Source organism: Leptodactylus fuscus, chromosome 8 (assembly GCF_031893055.1).
Source record: "Leptodactylus fuscus isolate aLepFus1 chromosome 8, aLepFus1.hap2, whole genome shotgun sequence".
Classification (NCBI taxonomy): Eukaryota; Metazoa; Chordata; class Amphibia; order Anura; family Leptodactylidae; genus Leptodactylus; species Leptodactylus fuscus.
Window position 1 is genome coordinate 95526287 of NC_134272.1, and position 17152 is coordinate 95543438.

At 45.8% G+C, this 17152-nt stretch overlaps 2 protein-coding genes across 2 annotated transcripts in view; one reads left to right on the forward strand and one right to left on the reverse strand.

Annotated features, from left to right (window-relative positions):
* EAF2 (ELL associated factor 2) overlaps positions 1-17152 on the forward strand; it is a 361203-nt gene that overhangs the window by 261720 nt on the left and 82331 nt on the right. The window lies entirely within an intron of this gene.
* The window catches only part of SEMA5B (semaphorin 5B), a 98156-nt gene that overhangs the window by 1323 nt on the left and 79681 nt on the right, over positions 1-17152 (reverse strand). The window contains exons 12-14 of the mRNA XM_075285483.1: positions 11814-11989; positions 2537-2680; positions 132-279 (exon numbers count right to left, since the gene is read on the reverse strand). Of these exons, the coding sequence (XP_075141584.1) occupies positions 132-279; positions 2537-2680; positions 11814-11989 (468 nt within the window). The remainder of the gene's footprint in view (positions 1-131; positions 280-2536; positions 2681-11813; positions 11990-17152) is intronic.

Here is a 17152-nt window from a genome sequence, read left to right on the forward strand (position 1 = left end):
TGATGACATCACAGCGGCACGGCGTATTCAACATTTACAGCGTCATGTCCGCACTTAAAGGACACTGCAGGAAGAAAAAACTGACAAAGCGGAAATACAATAATATATAATAGATGTGCGTGAGAATTTACCTGAGCACAGCCGGGGCAGGAGTTCCCATTCTCACAGGTGCGCTGCCTCGAGTGAACGCCCCCTCCACAGTCTGCGCTGCATTTACTCCATGAGCCCCATGAAGACCAGAATATGGGGACCGGGCAGGGACTGTTCTCATTGCAGAACCTGAGGGAGGAGACAGGAAGGAGGTGAGAGGAGAATCGCTGCAACACCGCAAAATAATGAGAGGAGAATCGCCGCACAGCGGACCAGTGGGGTGACCGGACACCAAGCAATTATTCACCCCCGGCGGTGAGCCGTGTAATTTACCCCTATGGGGGGGAAATAATCTCCATTGTTCGCAGATGCAGCGAGATCGCCGCCATCATCATCATCATCATCCAGATTCTAATAATGTCTCCTATACTGAAACCCCAAATAACTGAGTCATCAAAAAAGTAAAAGTACGGCCATTACCGGCTAATATATGCCGCCGCCAGGAGAAGGTCTAACGAGAAAGGGCAGAGAGGCGGACGCCGGAGAGCAGCCAATTAGCACAATTAACAGAATATTGACGAACCCAACGCCCTTTCTGATTTCCATGTGAAATCCAGTAAAAGGTCAGACGGGCTGCGCTGTCTGCACGGGGTTAAACGCCCCAAAAATGTCTAATTAGGAAAATAGAATCAACAGCCGAAGCAAATTAATCGTGTCCATTACCAGATGTGAGAAGCCAGGAGCGGCCCGACAGCGTGACATTAGCATTTTATATCAATATTACATGACAGTGCGCCAGTGTCTTCATTTCAGGCGGAGTAACAGAAGCAGCATCACAGTCACACAGATCACAGCGCTGATACATTGTAACAGATAAAAGGCTGCAAGGCATAAATATAGCCACAAGACATGTACATAGAGTGAATAGTGAGCGCAGCTCTGGAGTATAATCCAGGATAAGTAATGTAATGTATGTACACAGTGACTGTATCAGCAGAATAGTGAGCGCAGCTCTGGAGTATAATACAGGATAAGTAATGTAATGTATGTACACAGTGACTGCACCAGCAGAATAGTGAGCGCAGCTCTGGAGTATAATACAGGATAAGTAATGTAATGTATGTACACAGTGACTGTACCAGCAGAATAGTGAGCGCAGCTCTGGAGTATAATACAGGATAAGTAATGTAATGTATGTACACAGTGACTGCACCAGCAGAATAGTGAGCGCAGCTCTGGAGTATAATACAGGATAAGTAATGTAATGTATGTACACAGTGACTGCACCAGCAGAATAGTGAGCGCAGCTCTGGAGTATACTACAGGATAAGTAATGTAATGTATGTACACAGTGACTGCCCCAGCAGAATAGTGAGCGCAGCTCTGGAGTATAATACATCATAAGTAATGTAATGTATGTACACAGTGACTGCACCAGCAGAATAGTGAGCGCAGCTCTGGAGTATAATACAGGATAAGTAATGTAATGTATGTACACAGTGACTGTACCAGCAGAATAGTGAGCGCAGCTCTGGAGTATAATACAGGATAAGTAATGTAATGTATGTACACAGTGACTGCACCAGCAGAATAGTGAGCGCAGCTCTGGAGTATAATACAGGATAAGTAATGTAATGTATGTACACAGTGACCAGCAGAATAGTGAGCGCAGCTCTGGGGTATAATACAGGATAAGTAATGTAATGTATGTACACAGTGACTGTACCAGCAGAATAGTGAGCGCAGCTCTGGAGTATAATACAGGATAAGTAATGTAATGTATGTACACAGTGACTGTACCAGCAGAATAGTGAGCGCAGCTCTGGAGTATAATACAGGATAAGTAATGTAATGTATGTACACAGTGACTGTACCAGCAGAATAGTGAGCGCAGCTCTGGAGTATAATACAGGATAAGTAATGTAATGTATGTACACAGTGACTGTACCAGCAGAATAGTGAGCGCAGCTCTGGAGTATAATACAGGATAAGTAATGTAATGTATGTACACAATAATTGTACCAGCAGAATAGTGAGCGCAGCTCTGGAGTATAATACATATACACTGTGGCCCTCGGGCTGGAGGTGACCTTCTGTCTTCTACCGGTACCACTAGACCAGCCTCAGGATTAATAGCGTTATCTGATATTACCACAATACGATATTAATGAACTGCTTCTTGTTTACTAAGTGAGATTCGAAGAACAGATTTGATCTTGTTACTATGAGGGAACACGGTGCGATGGCGGTTAGTGATACAATCTCTGCGCGGTTCGGGAATACTGAATAATTGATGACTCGGCCGCTATCTGAATGGTTTCAGGAGCAACCAAATGACAGACAATTATTTTAAATGCGCAGATATCGCGGTGATATTAACCCTATAACTGCTACTCAGTTGATTTCACAGTCCTTAGTACCCGGTGTAACAATAAGCGGTTCTCACCGTTCCTCTCTGCTCTGCCCCACGCACACTCTCCCTCCAAACCGTGGAGCGGGGTTACTGCACGTCCTCTGTCGCACCTGGAAGCCAATCCCACAGGACGTGCTGCACTGCGCCCAAGACGACCATGGAGTCCAGCCACCATTTCTGCAAAAAAAATGTCAGAGGATGAGACAGGGTAAGAGCGGGTTCACATTCTCATTGGGTGTCCGACCGGCACAGATCTGTCTGAAGTGCAGATAAGGACTAAGCAGAAGCCGCACATGACTAATCCCAAGGCGGCCCCTTTGGCTATTTCACCAGCAGGTTATACATTCTGCGTTCTCTATTATTAGATATAAGCGGCAGGCCATGTGATCACAGCGCCAGAGCCCAGCCAATCCCTGCGCACTTTGCAAACTTTTCTCTCGCTATGGAGTTTTACAAACTTTGCCAATCAGTAAGAAAAACTCACTGAAACTTTTATCATCCTATGAATTATTTCAGCCCCCAGGAATCTTTCCTTCCCTTTGAACCTTTTTACACTTTCAGCTTCTTTTTAGTAACTTCAAAGGGTTTTCCAGGTATTGGATGCCAGTGGGGGGCGGAACACAAAAAACTGACCCTGGCCTGTCCCCAGCACCCTGTTGTCTGTCACCGGTGACTGTTCGGCCCTTGGGTTGTGCCCTCGTCGCCTAAAGTCCTGAACCACCATGACCCCCTCAATGGTGACTGCAGAGGCTGCTCATTGCTCTCAGGGGACACATGGGGCGACGAGGGCGCAGCCCGAGGAACAGACGGACATTGGAGCTCCAGGACAGGGGATTATGATATAGATTATCTTATATTAAATCTCCCCTCCCCCTCCATGGGGGTTTATCCACTTCCTGGACAACCCCTTTAATGTTGTAGATGCCCTGGGGGGTGGAGTTAGGAGGTAATTATTATAATGGGGCGGGGCCAAGTCAAACATATCTTCTAATAAGACTCATCAAACATGAACTGGAATAGAATTAGACACAAGTCTGAGCCATCTACAAGAAGAGAATGGCGCCAGTGCGTTACAAGTCCACGATCGCTGTATACGTAAGGGGCGTGGTCAGGTTAATAAGCTAGATGTCTGACTAACACACAAAGGAAAGTGCGGCCCGTGCTCCGGTTGTGTCTCGCACATGTTCTATGGATTCCTGTGGAATAATTAACAGGTTTTTCAATAAATTATCCTCAACTATTAAGAACATGAATTGGCGCCATTAATGCAGCGGTAAAAAGGTTGGGGGAGGGGTATCAGACAGGCAAAGGTGCGGAGAGACTCATTAACACTGAATTAGCATGTAATTAGCATAAAATTAGCGCAGTAAGCAAATGCACTGATGTGACAACCGCAAGCCCCGCTACAGTTCAGTGCACCGCACAAGTGGCGAGCGGCGAGGGTCACATCCTATTACATTACCATTACAAATTCTGCAGATTCTGACCCCGCACCTGTGACCTCTGACCTGTCACTCTACAAAACAAATACAAAACTCTATCATCTGCCCCCTGAATATTTAGACATCGCCATCATCGCCTGGAATACAATATGGCGGCGACAGATGTCCTTACATTATTATTATCTGCTGCGGCCACAGAGCAAAACAAAGTGTCAGGAAAATCCGAAAAATCTGCTGAGCTGGAGGTGCGCCCACCTGGCAGAGAGGAGGATTGTGAGGGTGCCCAACTGGGGAATGGAGGTGCTCCAGCTAGAGGATGGGGTGTGTGTTCAGCTGGACATGTTGGAGGATTGGGGTGTGCCCAGCTGGAGGATAGGGGTGCATGCTCAACGTTGAGGATGAATTGGAAGGCCTTGCTGCAGGAATGGGGTGCATGGAGCTGAATGCCCAGGGTGCAGTTTTGGGCTGTAGATTCTTGGGTTCACTAGATAAAATGATTGTGGGGCTCACCCTACAACACCCCCTTAGGAATAGACCATAATCCCCTTATTAGAAGGGGTGCGGAATCCATCAGCTTGTAGATCAGAGGAGGAAAGGGCCCAGTGGTGTAAGCTGCGGAGTCCTGGACATAAGAAGGGGGGAGGGGGTGACCGCAGACAAAGGGTCTCCTCCGGAGTGACTGAGCGTCTTAGTAAATATATCGTCCCTGTGTCGCCATTATCTGCCGCACTGTTCAGTGGTACAGGTGACGCAGGTTTTAGGTCACGGATAAAGTCATCCATGTGGATTTTAGTGATGTTGAGTTCTGCGTCTCTCTGTCACTACTATGGACTGGACATTGCTGCAGTATATGTCACCGCTATATCAATGGTAACATATATGATGTCCTCAGTATAAACTCAATATCTCTGCACATAGCACAGCCAAAGCCTGCAGTGTGGGGTGCAGGACGATAACCGGGGTGCAGGACGATAACCGGGGTGCAGGACGATAACTGGGGTGCAGGACGATAACCGGGGTGCAGGACGATATCCGGGGCGCAGGACAATAACTGGGGTGCAGGACGATAACTGGGGCGCAGGACAATAACCGGGGTGCAGGACGATAACCGGGGCGCAGGACGATAACCGGGGTGCAGGACGATAACCGGGGTGCAGGACGATAACTGGGGCGCAGGACAATAACAGGGGAGCAGGAAAATAACTGGGGCGCAGGACGATAACCGGGGCGCAGGACGATAACTGCAGCTTGTTGTACCCCTCAGCACCAGGGTTATTGTGTGCGGTGCTTCCTAAATCTCTAGTAACATGTCTGGCGCTCCCAGCTCGAGGTGTTGGAGAGAAAAAACAGACAAAAATGCTCATTTCCTGAACCGCAGCTTCTAACACAATCCATATGAAGCTCAGACAGGAGACTGCATCAAAACTTCAGCAGCGAACAGTCAGAAAGAAGAAAGGCCGACTGTAGGACAGGGGAATACAATCTATTACTATCTGTTATCAGCCATGTCAGGACAGGCCGACTGTAGGACAGGAGAATACAATCTATTACTATCTGTTATCAGCCATGTCAGGACAGGCCGACTGTAGGACAGGGGAATACAATCTATTACTATCTGTTATCAGCCATGTCAGGACAGGCCGACTGTAGGACAGGGGAATACAATCTATTACTATCTGTTATCAGCCATGTCAGGAGAGGCCGACTGTAGGACAGGGGAATACAATCTATTACTATCTGTTATCAGCCATGTCAGGAGGGGAGAGGCCGACTGTAGGACAGGGGAATACAATCTATTACTATCTGTTATCAGCCATGTCAGGACAGGCCGACTGTAGGACAGGAGAATACAATCTATTACTATCTGTTATCAGCCATGTCAGGAGAGGCCGACTGTAGGACAGGGGAATACAATCTATTACTATCTGTTATCAGCCATGTCAGGAGGGGAGAGGCCGACTGTAGGACAGGGGAATACAATCTATTACTATCTGCTATCAGCCATGTCAGGAGAGGAGAGGCCGACTGTAGGACAGGGGAATACAATCTATTACTATCTGTTATCAGCCATGTCAGGAGAGGAGAGGCCGACTGTAGGACAGGGGAATACAATCTATTACTATCTGTTATCAGCCATGTCAGGAGAGGAGAGGCCGACTGTAGGACCGGGGAATACAATCTATTACTATCTGTTATCAGCCATGTCAGGAGAGGAGAGGCCGACTGTAGGACCGGGGAATACAATCTATTACTATCTGTTATCAGCCATGTCAGGAGAGGAGAGGCCAACTGTAGGGCAGGGGAATACAATCTATTACTATCTGTTATCAGCCATGTCAGGAGAGGAGAGGCCGACTGTAGGACAGGGGAATACAATCTATTACTATCTGTTATCAGCCATGTCAGGAGAGGCCGACTGTAGGACAGGGGAATACAATCTATTACTATCTGTTATCAGCCATGTCAGGAGAGGAGAGGCCGACTGTAGGACAGGAGAATACAATCTATTACTATCTGTTATCAGCCATGTCAGGAGAGGAGAGGCCGACTGTAGGACAGGAGAATACAATCTATTACTATCTGTTATCAGCCATGTCAGGAGAGGAGAGGCCGACTGTAGGACAGGGGAATACAATCTATTACTATCTGTTATCAGCCATGTCAGGAGAGGAGAGGCCGACTGTAGGACAGGAGAATACAATCTATTACTATCTGTTATCAGCCATGTCAGGAGAGGAGAGGCCGACTGTAGGACAGGGGAATACAATCTATTACTATCTGTTATCAGCCATGTCAGGAGAGGCCGACTGTAGGACAGGGGAATACAATCTATTACTATCTGTTATCAGCCATGTCAGGAGAGGAGAGGCCGACTGTAGGACAGGAGAATACAATCTATTACTATCTATTATCAGCCATGTCAGGACAGGCCGACTGTAGGACAGGGGAATACAATCTATTACTATCTGTTATCAGCCATGTCAGGACAGGCCGACTGTAGGACAGGGGAATACAATCTATTACTATCTGTTATCAGCCATGTCAGGAGAGGAGAGGTCGACTGTAGGACAAGGGAATACAATCTATTACTATCTGTTATCAGCCATGTCAGGAGAGGAGAGGCCGACTGTAGGACAGGAGAATACAATCTATTACTATCTGTTATCAGCCATGTCAGGAGAGGAGAGGTCGACTGTAGGACAAGGGAATACAATCTATTACTATCTGTTATCAGCCATGTCAGGAGGAGAGAGGCCGACTGTAGGACAGGAGAATACAATCTATTACTATCTGTTATCAGCCATGTCAGGACAGGCCGACTGTAGGACAGGGGAATACAATCTATTACTATCTGTTATCAGCCATGTCAGGACAGGCCGACTGTAGGACAGGGGAATACAATCTATTACTATCTGTTATCAGCCATGTCAGGAGAGGCCGACTGTAGGACAGGGGAATACAATCTATTACTATCTGTTATCAGCCATGTCAGGAGAGGAGAGGCCGACTGTAGGACAGGGGAATACAATCTATTACTATCTGTTATCAACCATGTCAGGAGAGGAGAGGCCGACTGTAGGACAGGGGAATACAATCTATTACTATCTGTTATCAGCCATGTCAGGAGAGGAGAGGCCGACTGTAGGACAGGGGAATACAATATATTACTATCTGTTATCAGCCATGTCAGGAGAGGAGAGGCCGACTGTAGGACAGGGGAATACAATCTATTACTATCTGTTATCAGCCATGTCAGGAGGGGAGAGGCCGACTGTAGGACAGGGGAATACAATCTATTACTATCTGTTATCAGCCATGTCAGGAGAGGAGAGGCCGACTGTAGGACAGGGGAATACAATCTATTACTATCTGTTATCAGCCATGTCAGGAGAGGAGAGGCCGACTGTAGGACAGGGGAATACAATCTATTACTATCTGTTATCAGCCATGTCAGGAGAGGAGAGGCCGACTGTAGGACAGGGGAATACAATCTATTACTATCTGTTATCAGCCATGTCAGGAGAGGAGAGGCCGACTGTAGGACAGGGGAATACAATCTATTACTATCTGTTATCAGCCATGTCAGGAGAGGAGAGGCCGACTGTAGGACAGGGGAATACAATCTATTACTATCTGTTATCAGCCATGTCAGGAGAGGAGAGGCCGACTGTAGGACAGGGGAATACAATCTATTACTATCTGTTATCAGCCATGTCAGGAGAGGAGAGGCCGACTGTAGGACAGGAGAATACAATCTATTACTATCTGTTATCAGCCATGTCAGGAGGGGAGAGGCCGACTGTAGGACAGGGGAATACAATCTATTACTATCTGTTATCAGCCATGTCAGGACAGGCCGACTGTAGGGCAGGGGAATACAATCTATTACTATCGGTTATCAGCCATGTCAGGAGGGGAGAGGCCGACTGTAGGACAGGGGAATACAATCTATTACTATCTGTTATCAGCCATGTCAGGAGAGGAGAGGCCGACTGTAGGACAGGGGAATACAATCTATTACTATCTGTTATCAGCCATGTCAGGACAGGCCGACTGTAGGGCAGGGGAATACAATCTATTACTATCGGTTATCAGCCATGTCAGGAGGGGAGAGGCCGACTGTAGGACAGGGGAATACAATCTATTACTATCTGTTATCAGCCATGTCAGGAGAGGAGAGGCCGACTGTAGGACAGGGGAATACAATCTATTACTATCTGTTATCAGCCATGTCAGGAGAGGAGAGGCCGACTGTAGGACAGGGGAATACAATCTATTACTATCTGTTATCAGCCATGTCAGGAGAGGAGAGGCCGACTGTAGGACAGGAGAATACAATCTATTACTATCTGTTATCAGCCATGTCAGGAGAGGAGAGGCCGACTGTAGGACAGGGGAATACAATCTATTACTATCTGTTATCAGCCATGTCAGGAGAGGAGAGGCCGACTGTAGGACAGGAGAATACAATCTATTACTATCTGTTATCAGCCATGTCAGGAGAGGAGAGGCCGACTGTAGGACAGGAGAATACAATCTATTACTATCTGTTATCAGCCATGTCAGGAGAGGAGAGGCCGACTGTAGTACAGGAGAATACAATCTATTACTATCTGTTATCAGCCATGTCAGGAGAGGAGAGGCCAACTGTAGGACAGGGGAATACAATCTATTACTATCTGTTATCAGCCATGTCAGGAGGGGAGAGGCCGACTGTAGGACAGGAGAATACAATCTATTACTATCTGTTATCAGCCATGTCAGGAGGGGAGAGGCCGACTGTAGGACAGGGGAATACAATCTATTACTATCTGTTATCAGCCATGTCAGGAGAGGAGAGGCCGACTGTAGGACAGGGGAATACAATCTATTACTATCTGTTATCAGCCATGTCAGGAGAGGAGAGGCCGACTGTAGGACAGGAGAATACAATCTATTACTATCTGTTATCAGCCATGACAGGAGGGGAGAGGCCGACTGTAGGACAAGACATGTAGAAATAACAAGGTGAGATCCTCTGTAGACATCGCTACTGCTTGTGCACCTGATATCAGCCACTGTGTTACAGGATGTGGCCCTTGGTGAGTGTTGAGCTGCAGACAGACCTCATCTCTATACATGGATATAGATATAGATATATCAGCTGCTTCCTGTACATTATACAGATAGATGTTGTACTCCGATCCCTGCGCCTGCTAATGAGGGGTTTACACTAAGCAAGGAATTCAACATGTCAAAGTCATCAGTAATCTCAGCTCCGGTGCGGAAGACGATCGGCCATCCCTGCACAAATCCAATGCAAATAGAAAAATGCCCTTCTCCAGAATCACATCATGCTTGGAAAATGAATGCTGACACATCAGTCTCACCAAACTCCGCTCAGTCCTGAGATCAGGGTTTGAAAGGGCAAGAAATGAAAAGACTGCAGAGAATTTGTAAAACTTTAAAGCCAATCGATCTGCCAATAAACTACAACATAGGATCCAGATATAACCGCTCCTTGAAATCAAGTGCAACACTGGCCGCAAAGGGGGACCATCACTGGGTGACAGGCCTGGGGTGCAAAGCAAATCTGACATAGTGTCCATGTGTAAATATATCATCACTCATTAAGCAGAATAGTGAGCGCAGCTCTGGAGTATAATACAGGAGAAGTAATGTAATGTATGTACACAGTGACTGCACCAGCAGAATAGTGAGTGCAGCTCTGGAGTATAATACAGGATAAGTAATGTAATGTATGTACACAGTGACTGTACCAGCAGAATAGTGAGCGCAGCTCTGGAGTATAATACAGGATAAGTAATGTAATGTATGTACACAGTGACTGCACCAGCAGAATAGTGAGCGCAGCTCTGGAGTATAATACAGGATGAGTAATGCAATGTATGTACACAGTGACTGCACCAGCAGAATAGTGAGAGCAGCTCTGGAGTATAATACAGGATAAGTAATGTAATGTATGTACACAGTGACTGCACCAGCAGAATAGTGAGCGCAGCTCTGGAGTATAATACAGGATGAGTAATGCAATGTATGTACACAGTGACTGCACCAGCAGAATAGTGAGCGCAGCTCTGGAGTATAATACAGGATAAGTAATGTAATGTATGTACACGGTGACTGCACCAGCAGAATAGTGAGCGCAGCTCTGGAGTATAATACAGGATAAGTAATGTAATGTATGTACACAGTGACTGCACCAGCAGAATAGTGAGCGCAGCTCTGGAGTATAATACAGGATAAGAAATGTAATGTATGTACACAGTGACTGTACCAGCAGAATAGTGAGAGCAGCTCTGGAGTATAATACAGGATAAGTAATGTAATGTATGTACACAGTGACTGCACCAGCAGAATAGTGAGCGCAGCTCTGGAGTATAATACAGGATAAGTAATGTAATGTATGTACACAGTGACTGCACCAGCAGAATAGTGAGCGCAGCTCTGGAGTATAATACAGGATGAGTAATGTAATGTATGTACACAGTGACTGTACCAGCAGAATAGTGAGCGCAGCTCTGGAGTATAATACAGGATAAGTAATGTAATGTATGTACACAGTGACTGTACCAGCAGAATAGTGAGCGCAGCTCTGGAGTATAATACAGGATGAGTAATGTAATGTATGTACACAGTGACTGTACCAGCAGAATAGTGAGCGCAGCTCTGGAGTATAATACAGGATGAGTAATGTAATGTATGTACACAGTGACTGTACCAGCAGAATAGTGAGCGCAGCTCTGGAGTATAATACAGGATAAGTAATGTAATGTATGTACAGAGTGACTGCACCAGCAGAATAGTGAGCACAGCTCTGGAGTATAATACAGGATAAGTAATGTAATGTATGTACAGAGTGACTGCACCAGCAGAATAGTGAGCACAGCTCTGGAGTATAATACAGGATGAGTAATGTAATGTATGTACACAGTGACTGTACCAGCAGAATAGTGAGTGCAGCTCTGGAGTATAATACAGGATAAGTAATGTAATGTATGTACACAGTGACTGTACCAGCAGAATAGTGAGTGCAGCTCTGGAGTATAATACAGGATAAGTAATGTAATGTATGTACACAGTGACTGTACCAGCAGAATAGTGAGCGCAGTTCTGGAGTATAATACAGGGTATAATACACACACAGGGGCTCTGCTGTTTTTGGAGATGACACTCGTTCACATAGGTGATACGTTACTTACTTATATGTAAGCAATGTCTTGTATGAGTTAAGTAACTGAGTTTGGTCACTTATAATATATTTGTCACCCCACCCTTACACGTTGTGACCTATTTGTTACTTGGCTTCAGAGTCGGCTTTATGCACCGATGACATTATGGCCGCCCTGTAATAGGTTTGTACTCACCGCGAGCAGTTGGCTATCTCTATGCGGGATCCCTCACAGTCACGACCTCCACAGCGAGGAGCAGGATTATTACAGACTCTGGAGCGGCACAGACACGTGGAGTCTCCATCCGAGTGCTGACATGGCTGCCAGGTCGACCAAGTCCCCAGTCCTCCATTAACTGTCAAGTTGCGAACCTGAGAGATGAGTAAAAGAAATGAGAGTGGGCGACAATAATAATCGGGCTGCAGGAACCTGCGGACCAGGCTGAATGCCTCTCCAGACCGGGACTGTAGACACATGCAGCCGCGGCCCAGACCACATTGTATCGAGAGCACCCCATACTGCGAGCTGCACCAGCATGAAAACACGAACACAGAAATCCCATCAGACGCTTCTGTATAAGCACAACCTCCAGCTGGGAGCGTGAAAGCCGCACTTTTACACTAATAATCCCTTTGAAGGTCTGTATTTTTAGCATCTACCTGCTGACTGAATCTTATGAGCTGCACTTAGGAACATTTTACGTTGCAGAGTCTGAGCTGGGCAGAACCGCCTCGAAACGTTGCTGCTAAATCAGATTACTGAGAGGAATGGGACCTTATAGCGACAGGGCAGATCTGTATAGCTGGGGGGGTCTGCAAGTACTCTGCGCTGCCGATCCTGGTCTCTGAATACTTAGAAAAGTTGCTTAACCCTTTAAAGTTAAAGGGTTTTTTCAGGACATTTAACTCAATGGCCTATCTTAAGACACCCGGGACTCCTGCAGATCAGCTATTCAAGTGAATGGCTGATCTGTGATACCAAGCACAGGCGCACATATATGAGGGGCACTGTAATTGGTAACTAGTGAAGAGACCACAGAGCTCACCCAAATGCTGCAGACTCATCAAAAAGCTCATCAGCTGGGGGCCCGGGTGTCAGACCCCTGCTGGTATATGAAGTCTTTAAAGCGAGTCTGTCAGCACAGAATTGAAATATAAACTAATTGATAGTCCCTTGTAGGGCTCAGCACCATGTCAGCGCAGTATGGCATAGTATATATGTAGGGCTCAGTACCATGTCAGCACAGTATATATGTAGGGATCAGTACATGTCAGCACAGTATATATGTAGGGCTGAGTACATGTCAGGACAGTATATATGTAGGGCTCAGCACCATGTCAGCACAGTATATATGTAGGGATCAGTACATGTCAGCACAGTATATATGTAGGGCTGAGTACATGTCAGGACAGTATATATGTAGGGCTCAGCACCATGTCAGCACAGAATATATGTAGGGCTCAGTACATGTCAGCATAGTATATATGTAGGGCTGAGTACATGTCAGGACAGTATATATGTAGGGCTGAGTACATGTCAGGACAGTATATATGTAGGGCTCAGTACATGTCAGCACAGTATATATGTAGGGCTGAGTACATGTCAGGACAGTATATATGTAGGGATCAGTACGTCAGCACAGTATATATGTAGGGCTCAGTACATGTCAGCGCAGTATATATGTAGGGCTCAGTACCATGTCAGCACAGTATATATGTAGGGATCAGTACATGTCAGCGCAGTATATATGTAGGGCTCAGCACCATGTCAGCACAGTATATATGTAGGGCTCAGTACATGTCAGCACAGTATATATGTAGGGCTCAGTACATGTCAGCACAGTATATATGTAGGGCTCAGTACATGTCAGCACAGTATATATGTAGGGCTCAGTACATGTCAGCACAGTATATATGTAGGGCTCAGTACATGTCAGCACAGTATATATGTAGGGCTCAGTACATGTCAGCACAGTATATATGTAGGGCTCAGTACATGTCAGCGCAGTATATATGTAGGGCTCAGCACCATGTCAGCACAGTATATATGTAGGGCTCAGTACCATGTCAGCACAGTATATATGTAGGGATCAGTACATGTCAGCACAGTATGTATGTAGGGCTCAGCACCATGTCAGCACAGTATATATGTAGGGCTCAGTACCATGTCAGCGCAGTATATATGTAGGGCTCAGTACCATGTCAGCACAGTATATATGTAGGGCTCAGTACATGTCAGCACAGTATATATGTAGGGATCAGTACGTCAGCACAGTATATATGTAGGGCTCAGTACATGTCAGCACAGTATATATGTAGGGATCAGTACGTCAGCACAGTATATATGTAGGGCTCAGTACATGTCAGCGTAGTATATATGTAGGGCTCAGTACCATGTCAGTGCAGTATATATGTAGGGCTCAGTACCATGTCAGCGCAGTATATATGTAGGGCTCAGTACCATGTCAGCACAGTATATATGTAGGGCTCAGTACCATGTCAGCGCAGTATATATGTAGGGCTCAGTACCATGTCAGCACAGTATATATGTAGGGCTCAGTACATGTCAGCACAGTATATATGTAGGGCTCAGTACCATGTCAGCACAGTATATATGTAGGGCTCAGTACATGTCAGCATAGTATATATGTAGGGCTCAGTACATGTCAGCACAGTATATATGTAGGGCTCAGTACCATGTCAGCGCAGTATATATGTAGGGCTCAGTACATGTCAGCATAGTATATATGTAGGGCTCAGCACCATGTCAGCATAGTATATATGTAGGGCTCAGTACATGTCAGCACAGTATATATGTAGGGCTCAGCACCATGTCAGCACAGTATATATGTAGGGCTCAGTACCATGTCAGCACAGTATATATGTAGGGCTCAGTACCATGTCAGCGCAGTATATATGTAGGGCTCAGTACCATGTCAGCACAGTATATATGTAGGGCTCAGTACCATGTCAGCACAGTATATATGTAGGGCTCAGTACATGTCAGCACAGTATATATGTAGGGCTGAGTACATGTCAGGACAGTATATATGTAGGGATCAGTACGTCAGCACAGTATATATGTAGGGCTCAGTACATGTCAGCGCAGTATATATGTAGGGCTCAGTACATGTCAGCGCAGTATATATGTAGGGCTCAGTACCATGTCAGCACAGTATATATGTAGGGATCAGTACATGTCAGCGCAGTATATATGTAGGGCTCAGCACCATGTCAGCACAGTATATATGTAGGGCTCAGTACATGTCAGCACAGTATATATGTAGGGATCAGTACATGTCAGCACAGTATGTATGTAGGGCTCAGCACCATGTCAGCGCAGTATATATGTAGGGATCAGTACGTCAGCACAGTATATATGTAGGGCTCAGTACATGTCAGCATAGTATATATGTAGGGCTCAGTACCATGTCAGCACAGTATATATGTAGGGCTCAGTACCATGTCAGCGCAGTATATATGTAGGGCTCAGTACCATGTCAGCACAGTATATATGTAGGGCTCAGTACATGTCAGCACAGTATATATGTAGGGCTCAGTACATGTCAGCACAGTATATATGTAGGGATCAGTACGTCAGCACAGTATATATGTAGGGCTCAGTACATGTCAGCACAGTATATATGTAGGGATCAGTACGTCAGCACAGTATATATGTAGGGCTCAGTACATGTCAGCGTAGTATATATGTAGGGCTCAGTACCATGTCAGCGCAGTATATATGTAGGGCTCAGTACCATGTCAGCACAGTATATATGTAGGGCTCAGTACATGTCAGCGCAGTATATATGTAGGGCTCAGTACATGTCAGCGCAGTATATATGTAGGGCTCAGTACCATGTCAGCACAGTATATATGTAGGGCTCAGTACATGTCAGCATAGTATATATGTAGGGCTCAGTACATGTCAGCACAGTATATATGTAGGGCTCAGTACCATGTCAGCGCAGTATATATGTAGGGCTCAGTACATGTCAGCATAGTATATATGTAGGGCTCAGTACCATGTCAGCACAGTATATATGTAGGGCTCAGTACCATGTCAGCACAGTATATATGTAGGGCTCAGTACCATGTCAGCACAGTATATATGTAGGGCTCAGTACCATGTCAGCACAGTATATATGTAGGGCTCAGTACATGTCAGCATAGTATATATGTAGGGCTCAGTACATGTCAGCACAGTATATATGTAGGGCTCAGTACCATGTCAGCACAGTATATATGTAGGGCTCAGTACCATGTCAGCACAGTATATATGTAGGGCTCAGCACCATGTCAGCACAGTATATATGTAGGGCTCAGTACATGTCAGCGCAGTATATATGTAGGGCTCAGTACCATGTCAGCACAGTATATATGTAGGGCTCAGTACATGTCAGCATAGTATATATGTAGGGCTCAGTACCATGTCAGCACAGTATATATGTAGGGCTCAGTACCATGTCAGCACAGTATATATGTAGGGCTCAGTACCATGTCAGCACAGTATATATGTAGGGCTCAGTACCATGTCAGCACAGTATATATGTAGGGCTCAGTACATGTCAGCATAGTATATATGTAGGGCTCAGTACATGTCAGCACAGTATATATGTAGGGCTCAGTACCATGTCAGCACAGTATATATGTAGGGCTCAGTACCATGTCAGCACAGTATATATGTAGGGCTCAGCACCATGTCAGCACAGTATATATGTAGGGCTCAGTACATGTCAGCGCAGTATATATGTAGGGCTCAGTACCATGTCAGCGCAGTATATATGTAGGGCTCAGTACCATGTCAGCGCAGTATATATGTAGGGCTCAGTACATGTCAGCACAGTATATATGTAGGGCTCAGTACCATGTCAGCACAGTATATATGTAGGGCTCAGTACATGTCAGCGCAGTATATATGTAGGGCTCAGTACCATGTCAGCACAGTATATATGTAGGGCTCAGTACATGTCAGCACAGTATATATGTAGGGCTCAGTACCATGTCAGCACAGTATATATGTAGGGCTCAGTACATGTCAGCACAGTATATATGTAGGGCTCAGTACCATGTCAGCGCAGTATATATGTAGGGCTCAGTACCATGTCAGCACAGTATATATGTAGGGCTCAGTACCATGTCAGCGCAGTATATATGTAGGGCTCAGTACCATGTCAGCACAGTATATATGTAGGGCTCAGTACCATGTCAGCACAGTATATATGTAGGGCTCAGTACATGTCAGCACAGTATATATGTAGGGCTCAGTACCATGTCAGCACAGTATATATGTAGGGCTCAGTACCATGTCAGCATAGTATATATGTAGGGCTCAGCACCATGTCAGCGCAGTATATATGTAGGGCTCAGTACCATGTCAGCGCAGTATATATGTAGGGCTCAGCACCATGTCAGCATAGTATATATGTAGGGCTCAGTACATGTCAGCACAGTATATATGTAGGGCTCAGTACCATGTCAGCGCAGTATATATGTAGGGCTCAGTACCATGTCAGCGCAGTATATATGTAGGGC